Below are 27513 nucleotides of genomic sequence, written 5' to 3' on the forward strand. Positions count from 1 at the left end.
CAGAATTGCCCCAGCTTACCTCCTGTTGCAGTGTTTCCTAGTACAATACTGACTGAAATAAGCTAGGTTTCAACACGGTTCTCTAGCAACACAAATCTGTTAAAACTGTCTATATGACATGCTCCTCCACCGTTAAAAACGAAAGTAAACACGTGTCGTGCCATTGATTAGGTTTAGGCGACAAAGCCACTTGGTTAAATTTCAACCTCTTCTCTCTGCTGAGACTTTTCCTCTTCCTCAACTTGTTCTGACCAGCCCACTGCTACTGACATCCCTGAGGTCCTAAAGCCAACCTACAAATGCCTACATTTAGGAAAAAGAAAAACCGGATCGGAAACCAAAAATAGAAAACCGAATACCTCCCCAACGAACACATTTTCGGGTCTAGCACTAGTGGCTTCATATGCCACTTACATTTCCTAAGGTATTATGTACAATTGTACTGTATTCCTGCCTCCTCCAGTCTGCATGTCGAAGTGTCCTTGGGCAAGATACTGAACCCCAAATTGCTCCCGATGGCTGTGCCAGCACCCTGCGTGGCAGCTTGCCGCCATCGATGTGTGAATGGGTGAATGTTCCTCCTCATTGTAAAGCGCTTTGGATAAAAGCGCTATATAAATGCAGGCCATTTACCCTCATATTGATCGCAGACCGATGAATTTAATCGATATTGTATTGTGGCAGACTTTGTGATATCAGCAAATATCGTATTGTTGTCCACAGAATCTATATAATATCGTATCGAATCTATATAATATCGTATCGTGATTTACACCCCTATCACTGATGTGACGAAAAATATATTGAAAAAGTCTTAAAAGGTATTGAATTTAACTTGAGGATTCCTGCATATACCCTGATCTTACCACGGTGTTCTAGCATTTTCCAAATTACAATATAAAATGAGGTGAAATGTTTGTTACTGATTTGCCTAAAGGTGGGTTGCATTGTTAGTGTTCACTTTTTGTTTTGGGATTGTATGCATTTCAATTATGTGCCATCTTACTGTGTTTTGTAATATTTTTCTGTTTCAATTCATGCTTTATTAGCTTGACGATCCGGAGACTGAATATGTAGGCTATGTGTAGTTTTAGATATGTGGATCATGCAGATTGTAGTTTTATGTTTTTTTTCCCCCTTCTCTCTTGGCACACAATTGAAGATGTGTTACGCTGTCTATGTTTTTATGTGTTTTACTGTTTTCTAATGTATGAACTGCCCGCTGTGAATCGAATTGCCCCATCCGATATTGTTGGCCGATAACCGATATATCGTATCTGTTGGCCGATATATATATATATTTATTTATTTTAAGTTATAGACGGCATGTTCTGTGTATTTGATATTTTTTCTTAATTAGTTATATTTGATATTTTTTTTAATTTGTTTTTTTGTATTTCTAGTTATTTATAATTATTAAATTCCCACTGAAGTTTACTGTTTCATTGCATTGATGTCATTTTGGACAAAAACGTTATTGATAAGCTGTAAAATATCCTGCCTACATTACATATCTCAAGTCATGTCAAGTCATATCTTTGTCAAATGTTTGATATTTGAGGGATCATTGTAAATAAATTGTGTTATATAATAGATCGGCCGATATATCGATATCAGAAATTTCTTACTCCCTAATATTGGTATCAGCCTCAAAAATCCTGTATATCGGTCGGGCTCTAATTGTATGTCTTTGTTGCAGAAACTTTTGGGCCAGTTTGATTTTGGGAATGATTCTGAACACGGTGAAGAGTCTAAAAAGGACAGCTCATCATCTCAACTGTGAGTATGAGTGAGCCCTTCCTTCCTGATAATGTCTTTTATCGTCAAACACGACTTTCTCTCCCAACGTAAGAGAGCCCATGCTAGAGCCCCTTGGTTCACTCTGCCCTCCGAGTATCTAACTGAGCTACTGCCCCACGCAGGCCCATGGTGTCAGAGTCCATCAACAGCTCCCTCTTCCACCAGCTGGCTGAGCAGCTACAACAGCAGAACCTGGAACAGTTCCAGAAACAGCTGCTTGAGCACCAGCAGCATCAGCAGAAGGTAGGGCACACACACACACACACACACACACACACACACACACACACACACACACACGTGCATGCCAGCAGAAGTAGGGTACCTACTAGTCACATCCCCTGATCCCCAATCCCCCTCTTTGATGAAGGGGGAAATAGTTGTGTTCACATAGAGAACCGCAGGAATGAGTCCTGAAGTATACTTCCGGGTTTGTGAGAGGAAAAGTCCATGGGATTTAACATGGGGGTTTCCCTTAAATGCATAAAATAAGGTCTGTGGTTAACAAAAGTTTATGAGAACGCAAATTTGGATTTAGCATGATAATCTTCACAAACGTGAATAACTTTTGACTTTTGGAACGTAAATGGGGTTTTTTAGCGCGATTTTTTGAAAACGCTTCAAAAGGCATAAAAGTTATTCACGTTTGTGAAAAGTAGCTGAACCCAAATTCGCGTTCCCATAAACCTTTGTTTACCACAGACCTTATTTTATGCATTTAAAGCCCCAGTATTTAAAGCCTCAGTAACGTTTTCACCTTAATATAACAGCTTTTAGTAATTGAAGATCGTACATTGACTTGTAACATGGAGAATGTCACCTCTATTGGTCACACACCACCCTCCAAAGGCCTCTCCTGGGACTAAGCACTTTTGTGCCTGCGTTCCAGAGGCAAGATGCACGCATGCGCTGTACAGCGGAAGTATTGTGTTCATGAAAACAAGGAAGTAACTGTGCGGATTTGCTACGAAAATGACGTTTGACCTAACTATGGATTATTATTTCATCACGTGGTGAGTACCCGATGTCACATGTACATAGAGCTTTCTGGCGCTGTGTTTTGTTGACTTTGAACGGCGATATCGATACCGATACTATTGCACCTAGAGGGCGCAGTTTCTCCAATAGCAAAACTTGGAAAAGTTGCTGAATGGGGCTTTAAGTGAAATCCCCATAGAGAGCCCCAGGGATGACGTATTTTTGTAGTCAGAACGCGGAAGTCCCGGACTTCCTGGTTCTTCACTGTTTCTGTCTATGGGATTTTTGAATGGGGTTTTGCAGCGATGCTTCAAATAAGGTCTCTGAGCAACGCAAGCTTAATCAAACGCGAACCAGAGTTCAGTCGGATAATGTTCACACATGAGGACCACTTTCATGAGTTTTGTAGCGTAAATGCGAGCCCTAGAAGTAAAAAGCTCAAGCTAAGCTAATCCAGAACTACACACTGTCGCATACTCTTCCACGTCACGTCAGCACTCAACCTGGACTGTTGTTGATGTGTGCACTGATTACCCCGGGCTGAACGGGCTGAACCAGGTGAGGGAAGAGAATTTCCGTGTTCGTCCTTTGAAGTGATGACGTTATTGACGTATATATCCCTGTCGACTCATCAGAATCAGAAAGACTTTAATGATCCCCGGGGGGAAATTGGGACAAGTTACAGTGTAGTCTCATTTAGCCGTTTGCTAGCTAGCTGCCCTTTTAACGGCACGTAAAAGCTTCAAAACTCATAAAAGTGGTCCTCATGTGTGAAGATGATATTACTAAACACTGGTTCGCGTTTGATTAATCTTGCATTGCCCAGAGACCGTATTAGAAGCATCGCGCCAAAAACCCATTCAAAAGTCTCATAGGCGAAAACAGTGAAGAACCAGGAGTGTTAGCATCGATGATTTCCGGACTCGTTCCTGAGGCTCTCTATTCTAAAACCCCATAGACCAGCGGTGGCCAAACTACGGCCCGCGGGCCAAATGCGGCCCGCTGCCCGTTTTTAAGTGGCCCGCCATGAATTTAGCGAGAGAGAGAGAGAGAAAAAAAAAAAATGCTTTTTTTCTATTTTAAAATTTTAAACGGAAAACGAAAACGGGAAAAAAACAGAAAACAAAAAAATTAAGAAAAAGAAACGGAAAAACAAAAAAACGGATTCCCCCCATTTCGTTTTTTCAATTTAAAACCATTGAAAATGGGTTATACTTGAGTACCCTGACCTGGTCTATTTATTGTTAAACATTTTTAATACTGAATGAATGTTTAATACTAATGTTATGTTAAATTGTCTGTCTTACTGTTGGCACAGGAAAAGAAAATTTGAAAACATACAGAAATACCCATTGTAATAGGTGGACACATCAATAAACAATGTGTCATATACTGTATTTATTTAGGTAGAAATAAAAATTTTGATGGCACAAGGGTTTTCTGGTCCAATTTTTTTTGCCGCGAAAACTGCCGCGCTTAATATTGTTTGGCCCGCGACTCCTTATATTTTTCTGTATGCGGCCCACAACCAAAAAAGTTTGGCCACCCCTGCCATAGACTTTTCCACAGACGAACCAAATGGCGGCGATTTCTGGATAAAACCTACAAAAATACGTCATCCCTGTGGTACTCTATTAGGGTTGTGACATAATGTGACTATACTGTTTGGGTCCCTTAAAAATAGAAAAGAAAGGACATGTAATACGTTTACTGCTCTTCTGCTTGCAGTCTCTGAGCATGGAGGGGCAGGACTCCATCTTTGGGCCAGAGAACTCTGTCTCCACCGCCCAGAGTAGCAGCCAGCCACAGCTGCCTGAGCCAGAGAACAAGGTGGATGACTCCATTGACAACCAACAGCAGGTATGGATGGGTTCCTCCAAATATTTAAGTCATATTCCCATTAGGGGTGTGCCCATATCATTATCAATATATCCTTACAATTCATATTCATATTGTTAAAAAAAATCATATTGTGATAATGGCAATATTCCGACTTGATGTGATGACGTCACACTGTTACACTGCATAACGGTATGACGTACGCACAGCAACAACAAAAAGTTGAAAGCGTAGACTATCACCATGCTTCCTTTGACACATACGCAGTTGCCAGCCTTCTTCTTTTCACCTGATAGTGGGGAGCGTCACCGGCAGGGCGTGGCACATGAGAGGATCACGATATTCCAGTTCGCTTCCGCCCCGACTGACCAGAGATGGCGCAAGGGCAGCGACCAGGTCACATACCCTCAATCCGACTACCCACCCGCAGACAGCCAATCGTGCCTGTATGGACGCCCGACCAAGCCGGAGGTAACACGGGGGCGCGAACCTGCGACCCTCGTGTTCATAGGCAGGGAATCTACCGCTACACTACCCGGACGCCCTAAGAGTCATTGTCATTACGCTGTAGTTGTATTCAGTGCAATGTGGTTTGCCTTGCTGGTATTTACTATCACATCTTGTTGAAATCACATCTTGTCACAGCATGTTGAAAGGTGTTCTAATGGCCCTGGTTTTTCAGGACATGGACATGGATCTGGATGAGGGCCCAGATGGCATGGAGGAAGAGATCTTTGAGCCAGAGGAGAAGAAGGCTGTCAGCACGCGCTCTAGAACTCGCTCCAGATCGCGTTCCAGGTCAGTCTGGGACTTAATTTACATCTGGCAGCAATGGGGGGATCATATCTGGATTGCGTCCAGACTAGGCCAAGTGTGTTATGCTGTGAACTCCCACAGATGTACTTAGTTCTACTTTCAATCAAAGGAGTTAATTAGAGCAGTGATTATTTGGCTATTCAAGCTTGTCACATTATCTTGCTGCAGTCCTTTTATTTCACTCAACGCAATTAGGCCGAGAGCTGAGAGTAATGAGTTCTTAAAGTAGACAAAGATTAAATCTAATCATGGACTGTAAAAACAGGCGTTGGTGCTTGGTTTTAGCATGCCTGTTGTGTTCAAGTGTTAACACTAAATATCTAAAACTTAGTAGAGAAAGATTTGCCCGAAGTTGCGTTGTTGTCATCTTTAGGTCTCCCAAGAGAAGAAGATCCAGGTCCCGCTCCGGCTCTCGGAAACGGAAGCACCGCAAGAGGTCCCGCTCGCGCTCCAGAGAGCGTAAGAGGAAGTCGTCACGGTCGTACTCCAGTGAGAGACGTGCTCGAGAGCGAGAGAAAGAGCGACAGAAGAAAGGACTGCCTCCTATACGATCCAAGACTCTTAGTGGTAAGTGTTCTACTTCTTTGTTATCTTGCTGGATGTTGATTAGCTATCGATGTTAATTCACAATCAGGGAAATAATCATTCTCATTCGTCCTGCTTGGGTAATTAATCCTCTTTTTACTCAGTGTGCAGCACAACTCTGTGGGTGGGCCAGGTGGACAAGAAGGCCACTCAGCAAGACCTCACTAACCTATTTGAAGAATTTGGCCAGATAGAGTCCATCAATGTAAGTAGACCTCTCCACCTGCCAACCCTTAGACTTTAAGCAGTAGACTCACATAGGTCCTTATGCTGTTAGCAGGCTCTGTAACCTCTGAGGCTCCCAAGACGGATAGATTCATATTTCTCAAGAGTTTCTCATCACCACATTGTGACCTTAAGCTGTTACTGAGTGTCTGGCCTGTCTCCGCTACTGCTACTCTCTCTGCCTGCCCTTCCTCATTTTCACATTTCTGTCCCATTCCTCTGCATCAATCACTCTCCTCTTTCTCTCGGTGCCATTCTCCATTTTATGGTCACGTCTCATCATTTTAACTTCGCACATCCTGCGCAATTTGTGTTCCTCTCTCCAGATGATCCCTCCCAGGGGTTGTGCCTACATCTGTATGGTCCACAGACAGGATGCCTACCGCGCCCGGCATAAGCTCAGCACTGGCTCCTTTAAGATGGTCTCCAAGGTGATCAAGGTAAACTTCACCTCTCATTTGATTTCCTGCATTCTCATTCCCCCTGCGGTCCAACTAATATGATTGTCCATTGACCTCCATAAGGTGAAATGCTGTTTGCTTTTTCACTTACCCTACCTCAGAGACATTTTAGCTATCTAGGCACATACATCCTTATATGCTCCTACAAATGTCTTGGGAATGTAATTTGTGCCCTTGACATTCCTGTCTTTATCTGGTCCAGATTGCATGGGCCCTGAACAAGGGGGTGAAGCAGGAGTACAAGCAGTTCTGGGACGTGGACCTTGGTGTCACCTACATACCTTGGGAGAAGGTGAAGTTGGATGACCTGGATGACTTTGCCGAAGGGGGCATCATTGACCAGGAGACCGTCAACGATGGTGAAAAGAATATACTCACTGAGTAACTTATGGCTCGTACACACTACCCGACAGTCATCAGTCGTCAGTCGCTGTTCCTTTCACACCACACAACTTGCTGTCTTGTAATCAGGATTCTTTGAGTTGTTTTGGTTTTCACACTATATGACTGAGCTGCAAGAGGGGATCACACATTACAAGATAATTCACTAGGAGAATCTCAGACGAGTCGGCAAATGCAGTCTCACACAGGCTTTATTCTTTCTAAATACATGGTCACACATCGATGAGTCATTCTCCAAAATTGGTTCAATGTCAGATTTATTAAAGACCCCCTAAAGTCTGATGGTTTCCCCCCACAAAAAAAGTTAAATTATCTTGTTAAAATCCTTGAGATGACTGCCCCTCCTCTCATTTAAAAATCCAAAAGCAACCAATCAGGGTGATCTTGAAGCAACCAATCAGGGTGATCTAGAACCTAATTAGCCAATCACAGCATACAACACAGGCTTTCAACACATTCTCACTCCCAACTCTTGACAAAGTGATGACAAGAAGGGTTCTTGACCGATCTGCAGTATATATGATGAGTTGGGAGTGAGAATGTGTTGGTGCTCTAACTGCTGAATACTGGACAGTGATTGGCTCCAGTATTTTTGATGTCACGAATCTTGCTTGTTGAAAACCGCCTTTTCAGTGAGCTCATAGAAACTTCCACTTTAAGCAGATGATTGTGAAAACAGCTTTCTAGTGTTAAACTCTGCAGAGACATCATTCTGCACAGTGAAGCTTAGACATCCAACTGAACTGAAGGAACAAGAACAAATACTGATTTTTGACTTTAGGGGGTCTTTAAAGTCAGATTTATTAAGTTTGTGGCTTTTTAAATTAGTTTTTTTGTTGCGGGACAGCAGTTTGTACCTCTTTGTGAGAATGGCTTCCTCCGTCAGACCAATTGCCTGTTTGTAGCCTGCTGTAGAAAGCAGACATCACCCTGGCCATGTCTGCCTCACTACACTCTTCTCTCCCGACACGACCAGATATTTGGCAGGCAAGATATCTGTGGGACCTCTGTGACTCGCCGGTGAGGTGAGCACTCGGGGGGGCTCCCCGTTCACGTCTGTGGACAGTTTACACTTAAGCGAGCGCCGATTTGCGAGCGCCGAGCCAATGTGATTTGCCTCATCGGGTGGGAGTGTCGCCAAGCTCCAAAAACAGTTTGCCGAGGGTTGGGAGCGCCTAGTCTGGACTAGGCATTACCCTCTCTTTAGTCTTACTTCACGGAAGCAGGCTGCGGGTATACGCTCTACCATTGGTGCCATTGTGATCATTTATGGATTTCCTTCCCGTTCCCTGTGTGTCGAATCTGTCGATCTTAAATGCCTCCGGGACTGAAACAACAGCAACAATGCTAGCTCGTTGCTACACGCTGAAAATGGCAAGTTTTTACAAAGATTTGAATTGTGCAATAAAGCAGGCCTGCTTGGTACTTTCGGTGGATGGTTGTAAAGGTAAATGGCGCCTTTTTCCCCCACTATACCAGAGTGGAGGTATTACCAGCCAGACTCTCTCCCGGTGCAGGTGGATGGTCTGGAAAGCGACACTACCCTCTCTTTGGCACAAGCATCATATTGATTGAGTCAACAGTAGTGCTTGCTCATGTATAAGTAGGACACGAGGGCATGCTTGCACACACAATTAAAACATGATGCCAATATCCACACACAATCACTTCCTGTCATTTTGATTATCTAAGTGGATTTGTTTCCCACCCCATTCTCTCATCTTGTTTGTTTTCGTTATGGTAACAACTCCAATCCTTTAAGAAATCCAATTGCAAATCCAAATCACAGGGGGTACGGTGGCGCAGTGGTAAGCGCTGTCGCCTCACAGTTAGAAGGTCCTGGGTTCGATTCCCACCTGGGACGCTGTGAGCACTGAAGGAGTGCGTGCCCGTCCGCATGTCCTCGAGTGCCCACCGCCCGGGTGGGGTCGTCAAAAGTCCCTTTCTGTGTGGAGTTTGCATGTTCTCCCCGTGCCCCCTGGGGGTTTCCTTCATATAGGAACCCCACACCAAAACATGCAATATCCTGGTCGCTGAAGGGGTGCCTCCTCTGGTCGTTAGGGCCGCCTGTTCGGAGGAAGGGGAACTCGTTGGAATAGCGTGCTATGTCTTACCGGTGAAGCTTCCCCTGTCAGGTGAAAATTAGCGGCTGGCTACTGCCCATGTCTTGGAGGAAACATGGAGCCAGTTTCGGCTCTCCCCAGATCGAGGGTGCAGCAGCAACCAGGATAAATAAATTAAAATTAGCACTAATGGGGGATAGAACTGGGATAAATAATCCAATTGCGAACCCCCATCCTGGTTGAAAGATGAAAATGAAGGTTGAGATGCAAAAACATAGCTAAGCTCTCAAATCCAAACAAAGAAGTGGATAAATGTTTTTAGCCGTACATTTTCATGTCTCTGTCTCTGCAGAGTGGGAGGCGGCCAAGAATGCTGAGCCAGCCAAGGAAGCGCCCAGCCAGCCAGCAGCTGCTGAGCCTCTGGCAGCCTCCAACACCCAGACTGAGGCCTACAACCAGCAGGTCACTATGATGCCCGTACAGGTACTGAGATCTAATAGTTGAATGAATGGGAATAATGCAGTGTACAATGGATTTAGGAATCAACATGTGTGGTGCCCTGCAAAAATCCTTCACATGGTGAAAATTTGACATTTTCATTTTTCAATATTTCCATAAATTAGAAACTCTCCCCTGAAGACGAGTTTCCTGGGCCGTTCCGGTTCATTTCCGCATTCAGGCTTAGTCTGCTTTGTTCTTCCGGCGGCGTTGTTGTCGTAGTAGCGAAAATGCGAGCAAAATGGGATCATTCTCCGACTCACTTATCAAGGGAAAATGTGTCTATCCCACACGTAAGTGTGTCTATCCCACACGTAAGTGTGTCTATCCCACACGTAAGTGTGTCTATCCCACACGTAAGTGTGTCTATCCCACACCCGTTAACGGTGGACACTTGGATAAAACAACACAGAGAATACCCTGCCCTGTCTGACAAAGCTGTGCACTTTCTCCTTCCTTTTGCGACCACATATCTGTGCAAGAAAGGCTTCTGTTCACTTGCTGCCATCAAAACCACATACAGAAGCAGGCTGGAATCAATCAATCAAAATTCATAGAGACAGGCATCAACATGCTCTGCCTCTGTATGTGTGTGTTTGAATGTTTGAAGTAGGCTACAATTGTTTGCTGTGTGTGTGTGTGTGTGTGTGTGTGTGTGTGTGTGAGAGAGAGAGAGAGTGAGTGTTTGAAGTACATTTGCTGAAATAAAGTTCTCAATTTTCTCACTTGCTGTGTGAGAATGATACGGTTATGTTCTCATTTACTGAGGTGCATTGTATGAGAATTGTGTGGAAGAGTTTGCTAGTTCTAGTGCTACCCCTTTGTACATTATGGCTGTGGCTGACAAAAGTTAACAATAAATCATGTTATTAGCAATAAGTGAGCCTCCTGCGTAAATTGTGCAGAATAGACTATTTTAACGTCGGTCATGGGGGTACTTGGAGAGCCAACTAATTTCTCAGGGGGTACTTGGTGTAAAAAGGTTGGGAACCACTGCTGTATCCGACCACCACTTTATCACTTTCTCTCTTCCCATCCCCCTCCCCTCCTCCCACCCATCACCCCCTCACTCTATCACCACCCGACGCAACCTAAAAACTCTCTCACCTGACTCCCTCTCTTCTACCGTCCTCTCCTTGCTTCCCTCAGCCGAGCAGTTTGCTCTCCTGTCCACTGACGAGGCTTCCACCGCTCTTCTATCCTCTCTCTCCTCTGCTCTTGATTCTCTCTGCCCACTCACCACTAAGCCTGCCCGATCCTCTCCCCCTGCTCCTTGGCTGACCGAATCTCTGCGAACTTATCGAACAGAGCTTTGGGCAGCTGAGAGAAAATGGAGAAAATCACATCACCCTGAAGATCTCTCTTCCTACCACCTTATCCACTCCAACTTCACCTCTGCTGTCTCAAAAGCAAAAACCTCCTTCTTCATCTCTGAAATCCAGTCATCTGCGTCCAACCCCAGTAAACTGTTTTCCACCTTCTCAACCCCCCCTCCCCTCCCCCTCCCTCCTCCCTCTCTGCTGATGATTTTGTAACCTTTTTTACTAAAAAGGTGGATGACATCAGCTCCTCCTTCCATCCTCCAGGTACCCTCACTAACACTCCTGACTCCAATCCTGCTTCTCGGCCCCCTGTCCCTGGATTTACTTCCTTCTCTCCTCTCTCTCCTGATGAAGTGCTTAAACTCATCAGCTCGAACCGAGCCACTTACTGCCCCCTCGATCCTATCCCTTCCTCTCTCCTCCAAACCATCTCACCTGACATATCTCCCTTCCTCACTACCTTCATTAACTCCTCTCTGTCCTCTGGTCTTGTTCCGCCTGCTCTAAAGACTGCAAGAGTCAAGCCTCTGTTTAAGAAACCCTCCCTTGACCCTACTGCTATTCAGAACTACAGACCTGTCTCTCTTCTCTCATTCCTTTCCAAAACCCTCGAACGAGCAGCGTCCGAACAACTTTCTCTCTATCTCTCCCAGAATGACCTCCTGGACCCTCTGCAGTCCGGTTTCAAGGCTTCTCACTCCACTGAGACAGCTCTTGCTGTCACAGAGGACCTTCGCACTGCTAAGGCCTCATTCCTCTCCTCTGTCCTTGTCCTCCTTGACCTGTCTGCTGCCTTTGATACAGTCAACCACCAAATCCTTCTTTCCACTCTGTCTGACCTTGGCATTTCAGGTTCTGCACACTCCTGGTTTGCTTCCTATCTCTCGAACCGCTCATACCAGGTCTTATGGAGAGGGTCCCTCCAAATCTTGTCCTATCACTGCTATGCTGATGACACCCAGCTTTTCCTTTCCTTCCCCCCCTCCGACACTCAAATTGAGGCTCGCATCTCTGCATGCCTCAAAGACATTGGCAACTGGATGTCTGCCCACCACCTCAAGCTCAACCTTGGTAAGACAGAGCTACTCTTCCTCCCAGGGAAATACTGCCCTCTCGCAGATCTCTCCATCTCCATTGACAATACCACTGTACTTCCCTCCCAAACAGCTAAGAACCTTGGGGTGATCCTTGACAACCAACTGTCTTGCTCAGCCAACATAGCTGCGGCAGCACGCTCCTGTAGGTTCTCCCTCTACAACATCCGCAAAATCCGTCCCTTTCTCACAAGAGAAGCGACTCAACTCCTGGTCCAGTCACTTATCTCTCGCCTGGACTACTGCAACGTGCTCCTGGCCGGCCTACCTGCCACCGACATCCAACCGCTTCAGCTAATTTAGAACGCTGCAGCCCGTCTGGTATTCAACCAACCCAAATTCTCTCATGTCACTCCCCTCTTCCAGGACCTCCACTGGCTTCCCATCTCAGCACACATCAAATTCAAGACACTGGTACTGGCCTACAGGGCAGTACACCAGTCAGCTCCCCTGTACCTGCAATCTATGGTCAGGTTCCAAACTTCTCATCGCTCCCTTCGCTCCTCCACCAGTGCAGGACGCCTCGCCCCTCCTTCACTACAGGGGCTCAAAAGTCGCTCATCCCGATCTCGACTCTTCTCGTCCCTGGCACCTCAATGGTGGAACGAGCTTCCACCTTCAGTCAGGACAGCTGAATCACTGCCGATCTTTCGGAAAAGACTAAAGAAACACCATCTCCATGGCATCTCCAATCAATCAATAAATAAATGGATAGATAGATAGCCAGCCAGCCAGCCAGGCTAACAATACTACCCGGCCTCCCACAAAACCAACACGCCATAGCCACAAAAATAACATGGATTATCAGCTATATCGTTGCTAACATGATAACTACCCAGCCAGCTAAACTTACCTTCCAATTCTGCCTCATTCTGGCAGGTGGTGCTTCGCTCCAGTCGGCGTCTTTTGTTCTGGGGAGGGCGCTCGTATCCCAGCCACAGTTCAGGGTATGGATTCTCTTTGGAAGGCTTTTTGTCCACGAAGTGATGAGAACAAACAAAGACGGCTTTCGGTGGTTTCTTCAAATTCAACGCCTTCAGCCACATCCGTGAAGCCAAATCTACAGTTGGTTTTGGGTAGAAGGAAAACAGAGGAGTGCAGGGACATTGCCGTTTTGTGGCGGGCTGATGAACAAAACACTCCCTATCCAACCACTCGTTCAGGCGTTTCCATGTATTGTGACAGCCACGCACCGCACAATGTGTTCCGGAACCCATAATAACTTTAACTAATGTTAGCGTGACTAACGTTGACTTTATAAAATGTTCGCTAGGCTAGGCTAAGATTTCAGCTCCAGTCTACCTCTGTGCTTCCTGATGTGATGCTGCCTAAACCGGAAGACGAGTGCAACAAATAGCAAGTATGGCGCCGCCCTAGGGCAAGGTGCGGAAACTTGTCTATATATAACTTTTTGAATGACTGAGATAGCTTTCTCAGATCAAAAGTATTTGATCAGATTAAAAAGTACGGTATTTTAATCTGTTATGTGTCTAAAAGTAAAACATGAGAAAAATGGCTTTAGACATTCCACAACAGTCTATTTTCTACAGTGGTATTCCAACAAAACCATAAAAATAAATACTTTTCCTTTTTGTTTTATGAAAATAATTATTCACCAGGATGTACTGTGGAGAGGAAAGTAACCAAGTCACTCAAAATCTCAAAATACCTGCAAAACTTATTTTCAACCTTCTTTGGAAGGATCTGTCCTTAATTTATTTAGTAGTACCTCTTTGAAAAGCCCAGTACAGGCAAAGTCCTGTTGCCACTACTTTTCCAGTCTCATTTTCTGTGAGATCATACAACATCTTATCTCTTCCTGTGATTAACACTAGCTGTCATTCTGCAGTGTGTTTCGCCCTATTATTGTTTGCTCTCAAATTTCCCCTTCCTGAAGCCTTTTGTTTTAGACCTGTTAATGGGCCGACTGAATGAAGGCAGGATGCACGGCCATGGTTTGTTTGTTCACTGGTGGGCCAGAAGTGGGGCTGGCTCCAACGGAGGGCAGACTGTTTAGACAAGCTTAATCTCTAGCTTTATCTCTGGCTCAGTCTTTAAAACGGTGCAGTAACCTTTGTCAGAGGAGAAGGGGAAACGACTTGCTTAATGACCTAAGCATTCATGGTCGAGGCATAACCTCCTGCACCTCAGACAGATATATTGCCCCATATCACACTCATCATAGGCGAGTGGCTACTACTTCACAGCAGCGTCAAGTGAGTCTTTTCAGGTTTAGGGCCAACTCAAAATGAAACCTCTATTTATCCTAGCTGACAATTCCTCTGGCACAGAAATGTTTTGGGGTATATTGAGTAGGACTTATGAATAATAAATAAACCATGGCTAGGTCTATTTGGCCCTGCAGCGGTCGTAGAGCCTAAATAAAATGCACACCTGCCAACCTGCATGCATTTTTTGTAGCATGCACGCATTTTGGCATCGTGTGTGTGCAGTAGGGCAGCCCCTCCCGGTCAATTGGTTGGTCGATGTGCTCTTGGTCGACCAGAATCACGTTGGTCAGACAATCGCTGGTGTTACTAATTAATAGGAGAAATTCAATTTCATAACAAGAAAATCGATCCGGAATGAACATGCTGCGGAAGCAAGTTGCAACACAGACCTTTTCTAGAAGCGCACATAGGAGCAGAATCACAGTTAGCAGGCTATCTAGACTGAAAGAAGAGCAACCAGCAGCGTGATGGAATTAACAATTAAAATGGCTCAGCTATCGAGCACAAACAATGGACATGTTTCAGCATGCAGCCACCATCAGCTGTTAAAGCCCCAATCAGTAATTTTTTTGAAAATCTTTACTGTAATATATGATCTTTTTAGTCATAGGACATGGTAGATTGACTTGTAATAGGGAGACTCTCGCCTTTATTTATCCCACACCGCCCTCCATTGGCCAGCCCTGGGACTAAACAGTTTGCTGCCAGTGTCCCGAGGATGCCGATGTGCCCATAGGCCGCGGAACCACACGGGCCATGGCCCGGGTACATTTCATTTTTACAATGAGTTCCCCCAAACAAAAACAAAAAACATTTTTTTTTTTTTTTTTTTTTTTTACAATTAAACCTCATTTACTTATTACACTCGACTGGTTGTTTTTCAGATGTGATATGAATCTAAAGTGAACTAAACAAGTCAGATCCACTATAAATGTTTTTCAGTAGATGCTGTGATGTAGCCACAAGAAAGGTGCAATAGTAATGTTTTTCAGGAGATGGTGATGTAGCTTATCAAGAAAGATGCATTATAAATGGTGTTTCAGGAGATGTGTGATGTTGCTAGCTATAGACGGTTTTCACGGAATGGTCAGTCCTGCACTTGAATGTTTTTTTTTCTTTTATGTCCATAGCAAACACTGCAACAGGAAGTGAGCGGGGGTTCAATTTAGAATGTTTTTGTTGTCAAGTTAAAACCGTCTATAGGTTCTAAACAAGAAATATGGTTCAAATGTTTACAGTAGTTTTCCTTTCTTGCTGCACTACAATGCTGACACGCCCCCCGGCCCCCCACAAGTTCAGATGCGTTCCGCTGCCTATGGATGTCACAACATGTACATAGAGCTTTCTGGCGCTGTGTTTGGTTGACTTTGAACGGCGATATCGTTATCAATACTATTGCACGCAGAGGGCGCAGTTTCTCCAATAGCAAAACTTGGAAAAGTTGCTAAATGGGGCTGTTAACCAACCCAAGCTGTTAACGAGCGGCTAACGTTATGCACCTTATGAGACTACAGTCATCAGTGAGACTGGACGTCCTCAGAGATACACTCCCAACTCCGGTAATGTTAGACAGGCTGTTATAAGATGTTACTGGAATAAATCGCAAAAGCGGTCTAGCTTTCCTTTCTGCCAACTAATTAACCATGCCACGTGTGCTAACGTTACATAACCATAACCATCGCGCACGCTTTCTGAAAGCTGTTTCTTATTGATCAGTGTTGGGCAAGTTACTTTCAAAATGTAATAGACTACATATTACTAGTTACTTTCATTTGAAAGTAATAAGTTACTTTACAATATTACTGTCTGTGTAGAGTAACTCATTACTTATTACACTACTTTTGCATTACTTTCCCTAAAATAACAGCAGCAGCAGAATGACATTGCCACCCTGGAACCATCCCGAAAAATAATTTCAACTGCCTTGGTTATTTGCATTAAAAAAACACTTTGAATGGAAATGATTGTATCTTTATTTAAATAAGTGCTTTGATTAAAAAAGTAACTCAATTTGTAACTTGAGTTACTTGACAAAGTAACTGGTATAATATTACTGACATCCTATAAGTAATAAGTTATATTACTGAGTTAAGGGGGAATTATGCTCACCCTGCCGTGAAGGGCGCGTGGGTGGAGCGAGGGGCGGGCGCGTCAAATGACGTAAATTTGTTGGGCGTGGTTATTCGCTAGCTCCGTCGGGCACTCGCGCGGTGCGACATTTTTTTCCTCACAGCGCGAGCAGCGCACGGCTTCTCTCCAAACATGTCCGCTTTCGAGCCACTGAGCCCTGAACACTAGGGGTGTCACGATACACTCAGTTCACGATACGATACGTATCACGATACTGGGTTCACGATAACGATACGATACGATACGATTTTAACAATATTTTTTTAAACTTGAATAATGACAATATATGACTGGAAAAGTAGTATTTTATTTGAAATGCACAAATACAAAACATGCTGTTGTGGGAAATTGTTATTACAATAACAACTAGAAAAAACATGAGATTGGAGATAAGGCTTATCTTGAAATAGAATGAGTTACACCGTCACTTAGATTTACTTTGAACTAAAAGGTTTCTCAGCAGTATAAATTCTCATTATGCATCTTCAGTTTTTCTTCAAACTCAAACAACAAGACTTTTCTTAGTCTATTTTTTATGCATCTTCAGTTTTTCCTGTCAAGTAAACAGTTTTGCCAGAAACTCAATGGTTTCTCTCCTGTATAACTTCTCATGTGTCTCTTCAGAGACTTGTTCAACTGAACTACTTTCCACACATTGAACTTCAACAAACAAAGACGTTTCTTTGTCTATAAAAAAAAAAAAAGTTTTTTTTTTTTTTTTTTTTTTTTTCACGATATGAGATTTCATCTCAACGATACATATCGTGACGTTTTACTATCGCGAAATTTCGTGGGACGATATATTGTGACACCCCTACTGAACACTGAGCTGTGTTTTCGCCACATTTCTTGACCCATGTGGTAGGCTATAAACTTAGATTTCGTGTTGTGTTGAGAGCATTATTGAGAGAGATTAAAAGCAGCACAGAGTAGTAGGCTATCAGGGCTGAGAAGTAAAAACGGCTTTCAGTAAAAACAAGTTTGGTGAGTCCTTCATGTGCTGATGTGCGGTCGTTTGAGAGTGAAAGCGCACTCAGTACTGCACAGAGTTTCATTGCGACTTTTCACGGGCTGTTCTCACCATTGTACAATACATGCTGATCACTTTCTGAGTATAATGGCATCACCCCCAGCGCGAGGTCTGCACGGTGACTCACGGAGACTCGCGGGGCCCCACCCCCACGGAGCTTTGCTCGAGTATAAGAGCACCTTTACTGCTAAAAGTAATTGTAAAAATATTACATGTGATATGTTACTTTTGTAATGAGTACCCCCAAAATTTTCTTACCCCGTTTCAACCAATCGATTGGTCAGAGCTGTGGTCGATTTCTGGTCGACCAGGATAATGTTTGGTGGAGGGCAGCCCTAGCGTGCACTGCAGTAGTATGTGTATCATGTGTTGTGAATCTACTACTCGTGGTCACTACTACTACTCAGAGCTGTATAATAGTCTAGAAGAGTTGTGACATCTCCATTCACTCCAATGGACCAGTTTTTTACCTCACAAAAGTTCCCGGAAGTAAGGTCCTGGATTAAGCAGCCCTGTCGAGTTGCCACAAAATGGACCATTTGTGATGTACTTTGAACGGGTCAGACGTTTAAAGAATCAAATAGGATTTTATCGGCTTTATTTTATTATTTATTATTCAAACGTAGCGCAAGCCCCCTTCCTGGCTATTCATTGGTTACTGAGTCATGCATTTTGGACCTCTGCTGGCGCCACTCTCTTACTAGATTGCTCTGCTACTACTGAAAGACTAGCGATAACCTGACCAATCCAACCGATAAAAGCAACGAGTCTAGCCAATCGGAGGCAGATTAGGGTGGGTCATGACTTCGTCATTCATCATGTTAGTGTGCATTGTTCAAGGGAGCTGCTTCCTGTCAGCTGAACTCCGCTGCAGCTTTCTAAGATCAATTTATTTAATTAGCCATTCCTTATAACAAATACAATAAGGGCAGGAGGCACCAGAGGGCTGGGAATTGGCTGGGGAAGAGAAATATCGTGGTCCATAGACTGTAACGTTATGTCGCGGTCCCGAGGCTTAGCAGCTAACAAACATGCTAACATTAGCTGTTTGGAGACTAGCAGTTTTTTTTATTAGTTGTGTAACATTACAGATGGTGCGGTTAAATAATGTGTAATGATCGGTAGGATGCAGGAACCAAAACCAAAACATGCGGCTGCAGATCACCACAGTAAGTTAATGGTTATTGATGATGTGGTGTTTCGAAATTTTCAGCAGAAGTCTGATGAATGAAACGACAAGGAAGGCAGTTTTGAATTATTCCTGCTTCACATTCAGTCAACTTCTCTGCAAAGATGCTGATTCTTTAATAAAACAAACAAAAGGTTTAACGTAAGACCTGAAGCTCTCTCTCTCTCTCTCTCTCTTTCTATAAACTGAAGTCGCCCTTAGATTACTTTTTTAGCAGTGAGATTAATTCTAAGGTGTATGAAATGTGATATACAAATAAACCTGCCTGCATGCTAAAAGCATAAGCAGGTGTACTCAAACGTTTGACTTCTGTGAACGTGAACAAAAGTCACAAGTCACCACACTGCGGCGCTGGTGTGTGTGGTACTCCAAATGTTTTCTCACGGTTGGCAGGTCTGTGAAATGTTTGGTCGTGTCTTTTCACCGTGCTCACACTCTTTTTATCCCTACCATCTAGCTGCCAGTGGCTCAGGCTGTCCCTACTGCAGTGAGTCTAGTACCTCCCTCCTTCCCTGTCTCCATGGGGATACCCCCTGTCTCCATGGGGATACCTCCACCAGGCTACGGGCCACCACCGTCCTTCATCAGGACAGGCTTCAATGCCTCACAGCCTCCCCCAGGTAAATGGCGCAATATCAGTCAGCTGAAGATCACACCTATAGCAATTCACAAGCTAATGCTAATCTATTTTCTGGTGTACAGGTTTTATGCGGGCAGCACAGGCAGCAGCCATATCCTCAGCACCTACATGTAAGTATACATGTACATTAAGCACAAACTTTGTTATGTATTATGGAAGCAGGTTGGTGTTTATTGGCTTGGATTGAATATTTTGTTTGTCCCGTTCCCTCCCGTAGCTCTGGTGCAGCCTTCGATGGCATCCAGCCAGGAAAATGTCAAGGAATCGCCATTCGGCGCCATGATCCCTCCCAGCAGCACTCTCCCTGGCAGCTTCATGCCCTCAGCTATACACGGAGCAGGTGTCTTCAACCCAGTGGGAGTCCAGTCTCAGCAAGTCGGCAGTGAGAAAACGCAACAGTCTGTTGAGGGCATGGATGCCATTACAGAGCTCACACTGCAAGGTAAAGCAATGCTGATGACACTTTGATCACATTTTGAGTATTATTTTTAGGGTTTTTGTGGTGAGGTTAGGGTTATTTGTTTGACCATGAGGAACTTGTTTTTATGCCTCCGCCGGCGATAGCCAGGCCGGAGGCATTATGGATTCTCCGTCCGTACCATTGAGATATATATAAATGGAGGGAGTGTCCCTATCTCCTCCCTGTATGGTCTATTGAAGCCAAAATCCTGCCAGTCTGCGCAGTAGCTCTTTTGGGTTGAAACCTCAGTCTGAGGTTACCGCCCCCTCTCTGAGTTTTCTTCGTAGCTACGCCAGATTTCACTACGCTGACTTTATGCAGTGGACTGGACCAACTGATAGCTGAAGGTATTTTTGTTTTGTCCACTGGATATGAGCCATCTTCAGCCTGTTGCCAAGTCTCAGACCTTCTTTCTCTTGAAGTCTGTTGAGAGCTTCAAAGTACTTCCACTGAATCTTCCTTCCATCTTCCATCTCAAATTCACGTGAAGATGCAAAGGCATTCCGTAGAACGATTTCCCTGAAGAAATGAAGGAAAGACAGAAGTGAAGGCACATTTTTTGTCTTGTTTTTTTTCAGTATCCTTTAGATCAGAGGTTTTCAAAGTGGGAGGCAGGCCTTAAATTGACCAAATTTACCTTGGAACCCCGTAGCACAAACGGGATCAAAAAAGTAATGTTAATCTCTGTTCACCACCATTCATATTTTTTCCGGCGCTGGTAAGCAGGAAGTGACGTTTCACTTTGGCCCTCTATTACATTAGTTATTTGTTATCAAAAGCAGAATATAATAGAATAACCTAAATGTGTGTGATTTGGTTAAAGCTATAGTTCAGAGATACAGTAGTTTGGGGGAATGTGAGTGTTTTTGCCACTTTCCCAGAGTCAGAAACTAATAAATGCCATCAGACATGTATTTATTTATTTGATGACCCTAGTCAGAAGTATGTCAAACAGCAATATCAGGCTATCTGGGCTCAACTGTTTAGTGTCTATGGGATCAAATAACAGAATCAGGAATTGAGCAAGGGGGGTTCCTTATTCCGACCTTAGTTTGGGGGAGGCCCACAGTGTTAAAGCTAATTTATACTAACTGCGGAGTGTCCGGTGTTCGCGGAGCATTGCATTGCAAAAACAATGCAACAGATGAACATTTACCAATCTAGCTAGCTAGTTTTAGTGGAATAAACTGCTGTGTTGCATGGTTAATTTTTGAATTGCTTTGTGTAACTGAAGTTGCATGGAAATTAATTTTCATGCAACATGCAACTAGTTGCGCTAGAGTTTCACAGTCTAAAGCCAGCCTAACTAAAATTACTTTGACATGTCTACTTACATGGTGTTGACAGCAATGATTAAAACACTGTCCATTATGCCTATCCAACATAGTTTTCTACCTTTGTGTCATTGGTGAAGGCATGCTCTTCGAAATGATCACTGCAAAGACGCGAAGAAGTTGAGGGTTTCCAATCTTTCCGTCTCATGTTCACCAGCCACTGGTTCAGTCTCACTGCATCACCTAAAGGAAAACTGTGCAAATAATATATGGAGTTATTAGCACCAGTGTTTTGATCAGCTGCCTTAACAATGGACAATGCATATTAATGCTTCAAATTTCATTTTCTCTCACATGGTTATGCATAGTAAATGTATTTTTTGTGAGCAGGAAAAGAACAATTTAGACTATCTAAGACTTCTTAAGTTCTACATTAAACTAAATCATGTAGGCAGGGTTGGGGGAGCAGTTAAATAAGCTGTATGTGTGATACTTTAACTGCATTCAAATCTGAGTAGCTTTATCAGTAGTCACTAGCGTTAAGGACTTTGGTCATGCTGTTTAGTTTTAGTTAATGACAGACTGCATATTCAGAGTATTCTCTGTTACTTTTTTTGGCCATACAATGACGTTGAGCATACATTTTTTAACACTCAACTCGCTTCTCACTGCTGCACATCCACAATAGACAGTCGGTGAATATCAAGCCCAGTAGAACGATAACTAACGTTATGTGGGTGGAAAAGGTGTTCTGGAAGGTTAGCAGTTACGCTAGCTAATGCTACTTAACGTTAGCAGTCAATGCTAATTTTGAATATAAACTGTCACAAAACACATGGTTAACTTACCGAAACAACTGCAAAGGCGCGTCAGAACTCCCATGTCGGTTAGTACAGTCCACTGCAGAACAACCCATTTTATCTGTTTGAAATGTAATCGCTGAATGTGGACAGAATATGAGTAACAATACAACAAGCTGCTAGCTACACGAGCGATTGTTCTAGAATGCGGTCTTTGACTTCACCGGAGCCCGGATGAGCCCCTACGCTACTATGATGCAATTGCTATTATAAACACATGTACGCAGGGGGGACGGCCATTGATTGTCAGTGAGAGCTGTCAATCATACATTTTTATCCCTTTTTACTAGGGCTGTGGCGATTCACTTATCTCCCGATTCGATACTATCACGATTCTTGGGTGCCGATTCGATTTATATTGCGATTCTTAAGTATTGCGATTCTACGATTATTGCGATTCGATATTACGATTTATTGCGATTTTTGTTTATTTTTTTCTTTTCTTTTTTCAGTTTGTTTGGTTTTTTACACTAGATTAGAACATGGGAAAAGTTGAATCATACACTAGAGACTGTATATTATATATCATGAGTAGGGCTGGGCGATATAGTTAAAAACAGGGGCGGACTGGGATCATAATTCAGGCCGGGCATTAGATACCAAGCAGGCCAGGCCGATATGGGCCAACGCGCGTGAAATTTGGGCCGTTTGAAGCCAGATTTGGGCCGTTTGAAGTCCAATTTTACAATGAGATGCACCCACTTTAACCCTGAAGTGTAATTATTACTTCAGACTAACTAATAAAGTAATAAAACCACTAGTAAACCAGTAGGCGGCGCCTGGCCTGCTGTTCAGTGAGTGGCCTGACTGCAAGCACCCAAAAAAAAAAAAAATTCTGGAATAAAAGATCGATCCAAAAAATCGTGACATTAAAAATCGCGATACTTAGGTGAATCGATTTTTTCCCCCACCCCTACTTTTTACATGTCAAATAACTACTTAAAAACAAACTGATCCGAAAAATTACCACTTGCACAGGCATTAGCGTGATAATGACTATCTAAAATGATACAAACCACCTTTGGAAAAAAATTATCTGACGTTTACTGTGAATATTTTGGTTGTGATTTTCCCATCCACTAACATGGGGAGGCGGGCCTTGTGACCTATACTGGATTCAGGCGCAAGGGCGGCGATCTGACATGCAGCGGCTTCACTAAACGGGACCTCAAGTGGCGTCCATCTTTATTTATGTCGATGGTCCGTACGTACGTCCGTACGATGTTTGTTAACGTGATATCTGAGGAACGCCTTGACGGAATTTCATCAAATTTGCCTCAAACATCGACTTAGACTCAAGGATGATCTGATTAGATTTTGGTGGTCAAAGGTCAAGGTCACTGTGACCTCTCGAACGCCATTTTCCAGCTTGTTAACGCGATATCGCCATTAGTTCAAGAATGAACTAATGGCAGAGGCATAAGTCCGTGTTGCGGTCGTTCTAGTTTTTGTAATTCATGATGTTTTCTCTCCCCCAGGCATGCAGAATGCAGTCCGTAGTGGGATGGGTCTCCTCGGCATGCACCCCACAACTTCCCTCGCCCACTCCCTGCACCAGTCTGTTCTCGCTGGACAGAGGATGCCTGGCCTGCTGCCTCTGGATCTGCGGCCCAACCTCCTCCAACCAGGGGCTGCAGCCCGTTTCCCTCTCCTCATGCAGCAGAACCTAGCCCAGCAGGCTGCTAACCTCCTCGATGCTTCACTCCAGGGCCAAGTCCGTGCCAGAGCCTCCTTCGCCCACTTGGACCCCTTCAACCGGGCCCCCAACCCTCCCATTGACAGCTTATCCAAGACTGAGGAAAAGTCCTCTTCTGGAGCTGACGAGGGCAAGGATCAGGACTACCGCTTCCCCCCACCAGAAAAGCAGAGCACAGGCCTGCTGAGGACCCCTCCACCGGAGCATAGGGAGCCCCATGGAGGTGGTGGGGGTGTGGGAGTGGGAGTGGGAGGTGGAGGAGGCAGGCCGGCCTTGCTCCAGACCCCAGGGACTCAGGGGCCCACTCAGCCCACTCAGCCAGCTCAGCCAGCTCAGCCCGCTCAGCCAGCTCAGCCAGCTAGAACCAGCCTAGCTGGACGCCTGCAGGCATTGGCAGGCTTTACCCCTGATAACCGCTGGAGCCAGACTAGAGGGGACTTTGATGAACGAGACAACATGCGTGGAGATCCACAGGCTGCTGGAGGTACAAAAGGCTTCCAGGAGGAGCGGCCCACCCCTGGGCAGAACTTCCCCAACCGCTTTGAAAACCGCCCTGGGACAGCAGCAGGAGGAGCGGCCGGGGCGTCTGGTGTTGCGGGAGGTGTTGGGGGGCCACAGGCCTGGAACCGTAGTGGTACCACCGCAGCGCCTTTCGATAATGACCTTCACCAAGACCTAGATGACCGCAGACGTCCTTGGGAGAGGCAACGGGATAGAGATGAAAGAGATTTTGACTTGAGGAGGGAGATGAATGGTAACCGCCCCAGCCGTGAGAGAGATCGAGAGAGAGAAAGGGAGAGGGAGCGTGAGAGGGAGCGTGAGAGGGAGCGCGAGAGGGAGCGTGAGAGGGAGAGAGACAGGGAGCGAGGCCGCGACCGCACCAGAGATCGTGAACGAGAGAGAGAGCGGGACAAAGAGAGAGACCGCGAGAGGGAACGAGAACGTGGGGGCTGGACACCTCTCCTCCCTCTACCTACACCTCTTCTTCCAACTCCAACCCTCAATCCCAACCTGACCCTGAACCAAGGCAAACTGCTGGCCCCGCTCAAATTAAACCCCCAGATTCAGCCCAGATTCCAATCCCCGCTTCTGCCTCAACTTCAGGCCAAACCATCTCCCACCTTGGGCCAGAATCAGCCGCTGCTTCAGCTTCCAATGAAGTCTCCACCTCCAGCACAAAGCCAAGGAGCTGTGCCCAAGGCCCAGTCAGAAACCCCAGCCCAATCTCAGACTTTGTCCCAGGCTCAGTCACCGCCCACGGCCCAATCCCCACCCGAGACCAAGGCTCGGAGCCCACCAGCTGAGGCACCATCCAAAGCCCACTTATCACCTCCACCTGAGTCCCCTCCACCCACACAGTCCCTATCCCAGGCCACAGCCCAGTCGCCCTCCGAGCCCGTTGCCTCTCCACAAGCTGAGACCCCAAGCCAAGTCTCACCGCCGGTCATGGCCTCACCCCAGGATGCACCTGTGGCCTTCCCACAAGCCGCCAGCCCCCCTGAAGAGACTACTGACTCTCTGGTTGAGCAAGAGATGCCACAGAAACATGAGGAGGAATCACAAGATAGACCCTTCCCACCACAGCCCCAGTGGGTCAATGGATCTGGAATGGACAATAGCGCTGTGGCCGAGCCCACACCCGAACCCTCTCCAGAGCCCATTCCAGAGCCCTCTCCTGATCCCATCTTGGAGCCGGCTCCCTCCCCTTCCTTCTCAGCCACCATGTCACCAGCCCTGACGTCAAACCCTGAACAACCCCAAAGTGAACCGGAGCAGCAGCAGCAGCAGCAGCAGCAGCTTGCCTCCCCAAAGGAAGAAAACAATGAACAGAGTGAGCCCATGGAGGAAGCTGAGAGTCAGCCAGTGATAGACACTGACACAGACACTGAGGGGACATAATCATCACTCAGTAGGTAAAAGATCATTTTGTAAAGTTGTCTCTTCTTTTCTGTACTCATGTCAGCAAACCACCACCACCACACGGGACATGGCGAGTACTGACTCACTCACACTGATCTTTGTCTGATAACCAATAACAAATGATTTGATCACCCACAAATACCAGTGTACTTCAATAGATGGCTCACTAGCTGATTGATTGGTAGGTCATTTTGTTTGTATTTTATTTCCTTTTTCCTTTTTTTAAGTTGTAATGCCACCCCACCCGTTTTAATTAATTTAAGCTTGGTAAATTTTAATGGAATTGCCTGCCAAAATATTTCAATTGTATATGGGGGGAAAAGAGCTTTGACCTTCCTATGGAAGAGAGTAAGGAATCCTGGCTGTTCAAACAATGGATTGAATCCAGTTATACACAATACTTGAAAACAGCAGTCGCTGGCCCGTTTGTCTCCGGTTCTTTTAAAATGCTGCAAAGTTTGAGAGTAAATGAATGCTTTTGTGGTGTCCTATAATGCTTCCTGATTCTAAGCAGAACCAATAGCCTACATACAGTGAGACCCGTTCAGCTGCTTACAAATGAAACAAGGAACATTTTAAAAGATGAAAACATGATAATGTTGTATCCCCAAAATAAATGTCTGTGATTTGTTTCTCATAAAATATACGGTGAACACAAATAGCAAAATTACATGCTAGGGGGAAGAAAGAGAAAGAAAATTATTATGAACCAGAGGGATGTTGTGGATGTCGGGTGCACATTGTTTTAGTTTGAAATAAACATGCTTTGTTTGTTTAAACACATGCTTTAGGACTGTGTTTTCTGACCCAGGACCAGTGGAAACTAAGACTGCTTTACACACACTCGTACACACATTTTGTGCTGTCACAACAGTCAATTTGATGTTCTCGTAACTCAAGTTGCTGCTTTACCATCCATCCACTGAGCACTTTGTTGGATGCAACCGTGGGACTTGTAGTTCTTAGTTTCTCATGACTTAAGCCTGTATGTTTGCCTAAGCTTTTGCTGGGTGACTGTTGAGGATGGGATTGTGCCTTTTTTCTGAATGGATTTGTTGATCATGCCACCCAACACTACTGTGCGATTTACACCTGCATTTCAGACAGCTGTATGACCAGACTGCTGCCTGCACAGAGAATTGGTTGGCATACCTTTCGAATGGTAGCTGGGCAGTTTGTACAGCACTCACCTATAGGAGAACAATTCTTCATACTCCTTAGTTCTGTGCATGCAGGCCTGTAGCCATGTTTCAACCTTCTTGTCTCTCTTGTTCATTTCATACTTATAGTGCATTTCTGTTGAGACATCCTACTAGGAAATCATAGTCTGTTGATCTCTCAGACCAAATGTCTACTACAGGAGTTGTGATGTTGAATAAAAGTTGAAGGTGCATCAGATTTCTCCCCCCACTCTTATTGTTGTGAATCCTGATCGAGCTTGGTCAGGTGACTTCTTGCACACACAATAACACTGTAGCTTTACACTCTGGAGCAGGTTGTAATTTAGAACTATTAATGATACCAGAACATTCATCATGAGCACAAAGTACAGCATGCATGGTATCAGTGTTGACCAAGGACACTAGCAATTAAGGGGATAGTTGTGATTTTTTGATGTGGGGTTGTATGAGGTACTTGCCTACAGTCAGTGTACTACATGCAGTAGAATGCAGCCGGCGTGGTCCCAGTTGGGAGAAATGCAGACCGGCTGCGTCAGGGAAGTAGAGCTGTCGCTGTTAACAGGGTCATGAGCAAAAATCCAAAACAAAATGCTTCCATACTGCTCACCTGGCGTAATCCAAGTCTTCACAAGCCCTGAGATGCCAAGTTGACTTGAAAATATCTCATTTACACCCTGTTTTAGCTTAAATCTTCACTGTAGCCATGTGCTGCAAAAAGGTGGCTGGCGGATACTGTAGCCTGCTACAGTGAGTGTGTTTATATGCACACAATCAGATACCTGAGAATAACTGGTTCACTGGCAATCTGATTTGTCATTT

The 27513-nt window shown here is 44.8% G+C and overlaps 1 protein-coding gene across 1 annotated transcript in view; it reads left to right on the forward strand.

Moving 5' to 3' along the window:
• scaf8 (SR-related CTD-associated factor 8) overlaps positions 1–26799 on the forward strand; it is an 88003-nt gene extending 61204 nt beyond the window's left edge. Inside the window, exons 8-20 of the mRNA XM_083632865.1 lie at positions 1700–1779; positions 1923–2043; positions 4507–4638; positions 5306–5415; positions 5807–6000; positions 6123–6223; positions 6570–6683; positions 6907–7063; positions 9522–9652; positions 19121–19283; positions 19366–19413; positions 19521–19745; positions 23376–26799. Of these exons, the coding sequence (XP_083488991.1) occupies positions 1700–1779; positions 1923–2043; positions 4507–4638; positions 5306–5415; positions 5807–6000; positions 6123–6223; positions 6570–6683; positions 6907–7063; positions 9522–9652; positions 19121–19283; positions 19366–19413; positions 19521–19745; positions 23376–25492 (3693 nt within the window). The 3' untranslated portion in view covers positions 25493–26799. The remainder of the gene's footprint in view (positions 1–1699; positions 1780–1922; positions 2044–4506; positions 4639–5305; positions 5416–5806; positions 6001–6122; positions 6224–6569; positions 6684–6906; positions 7064–9521; positions 9653–19120; positions 19284–19365; positions 19414–19520; positions 19746–23375) is intronic.
• Positions 26800–27513: the final 714 nt, after the last annotated feature.

This window comes from Poromitra crassiceps (genome assembly GCF_964638095.1).
Source record: "Poromitra crassiceps genome assembly, chromosome: 3".
Lineage (NCBI taxonomy): Eukaryota > Metazoa > Chordata > Actinopteri > Beryciformes > Melamphaidae > Poromitra > Poromitra crassiceps.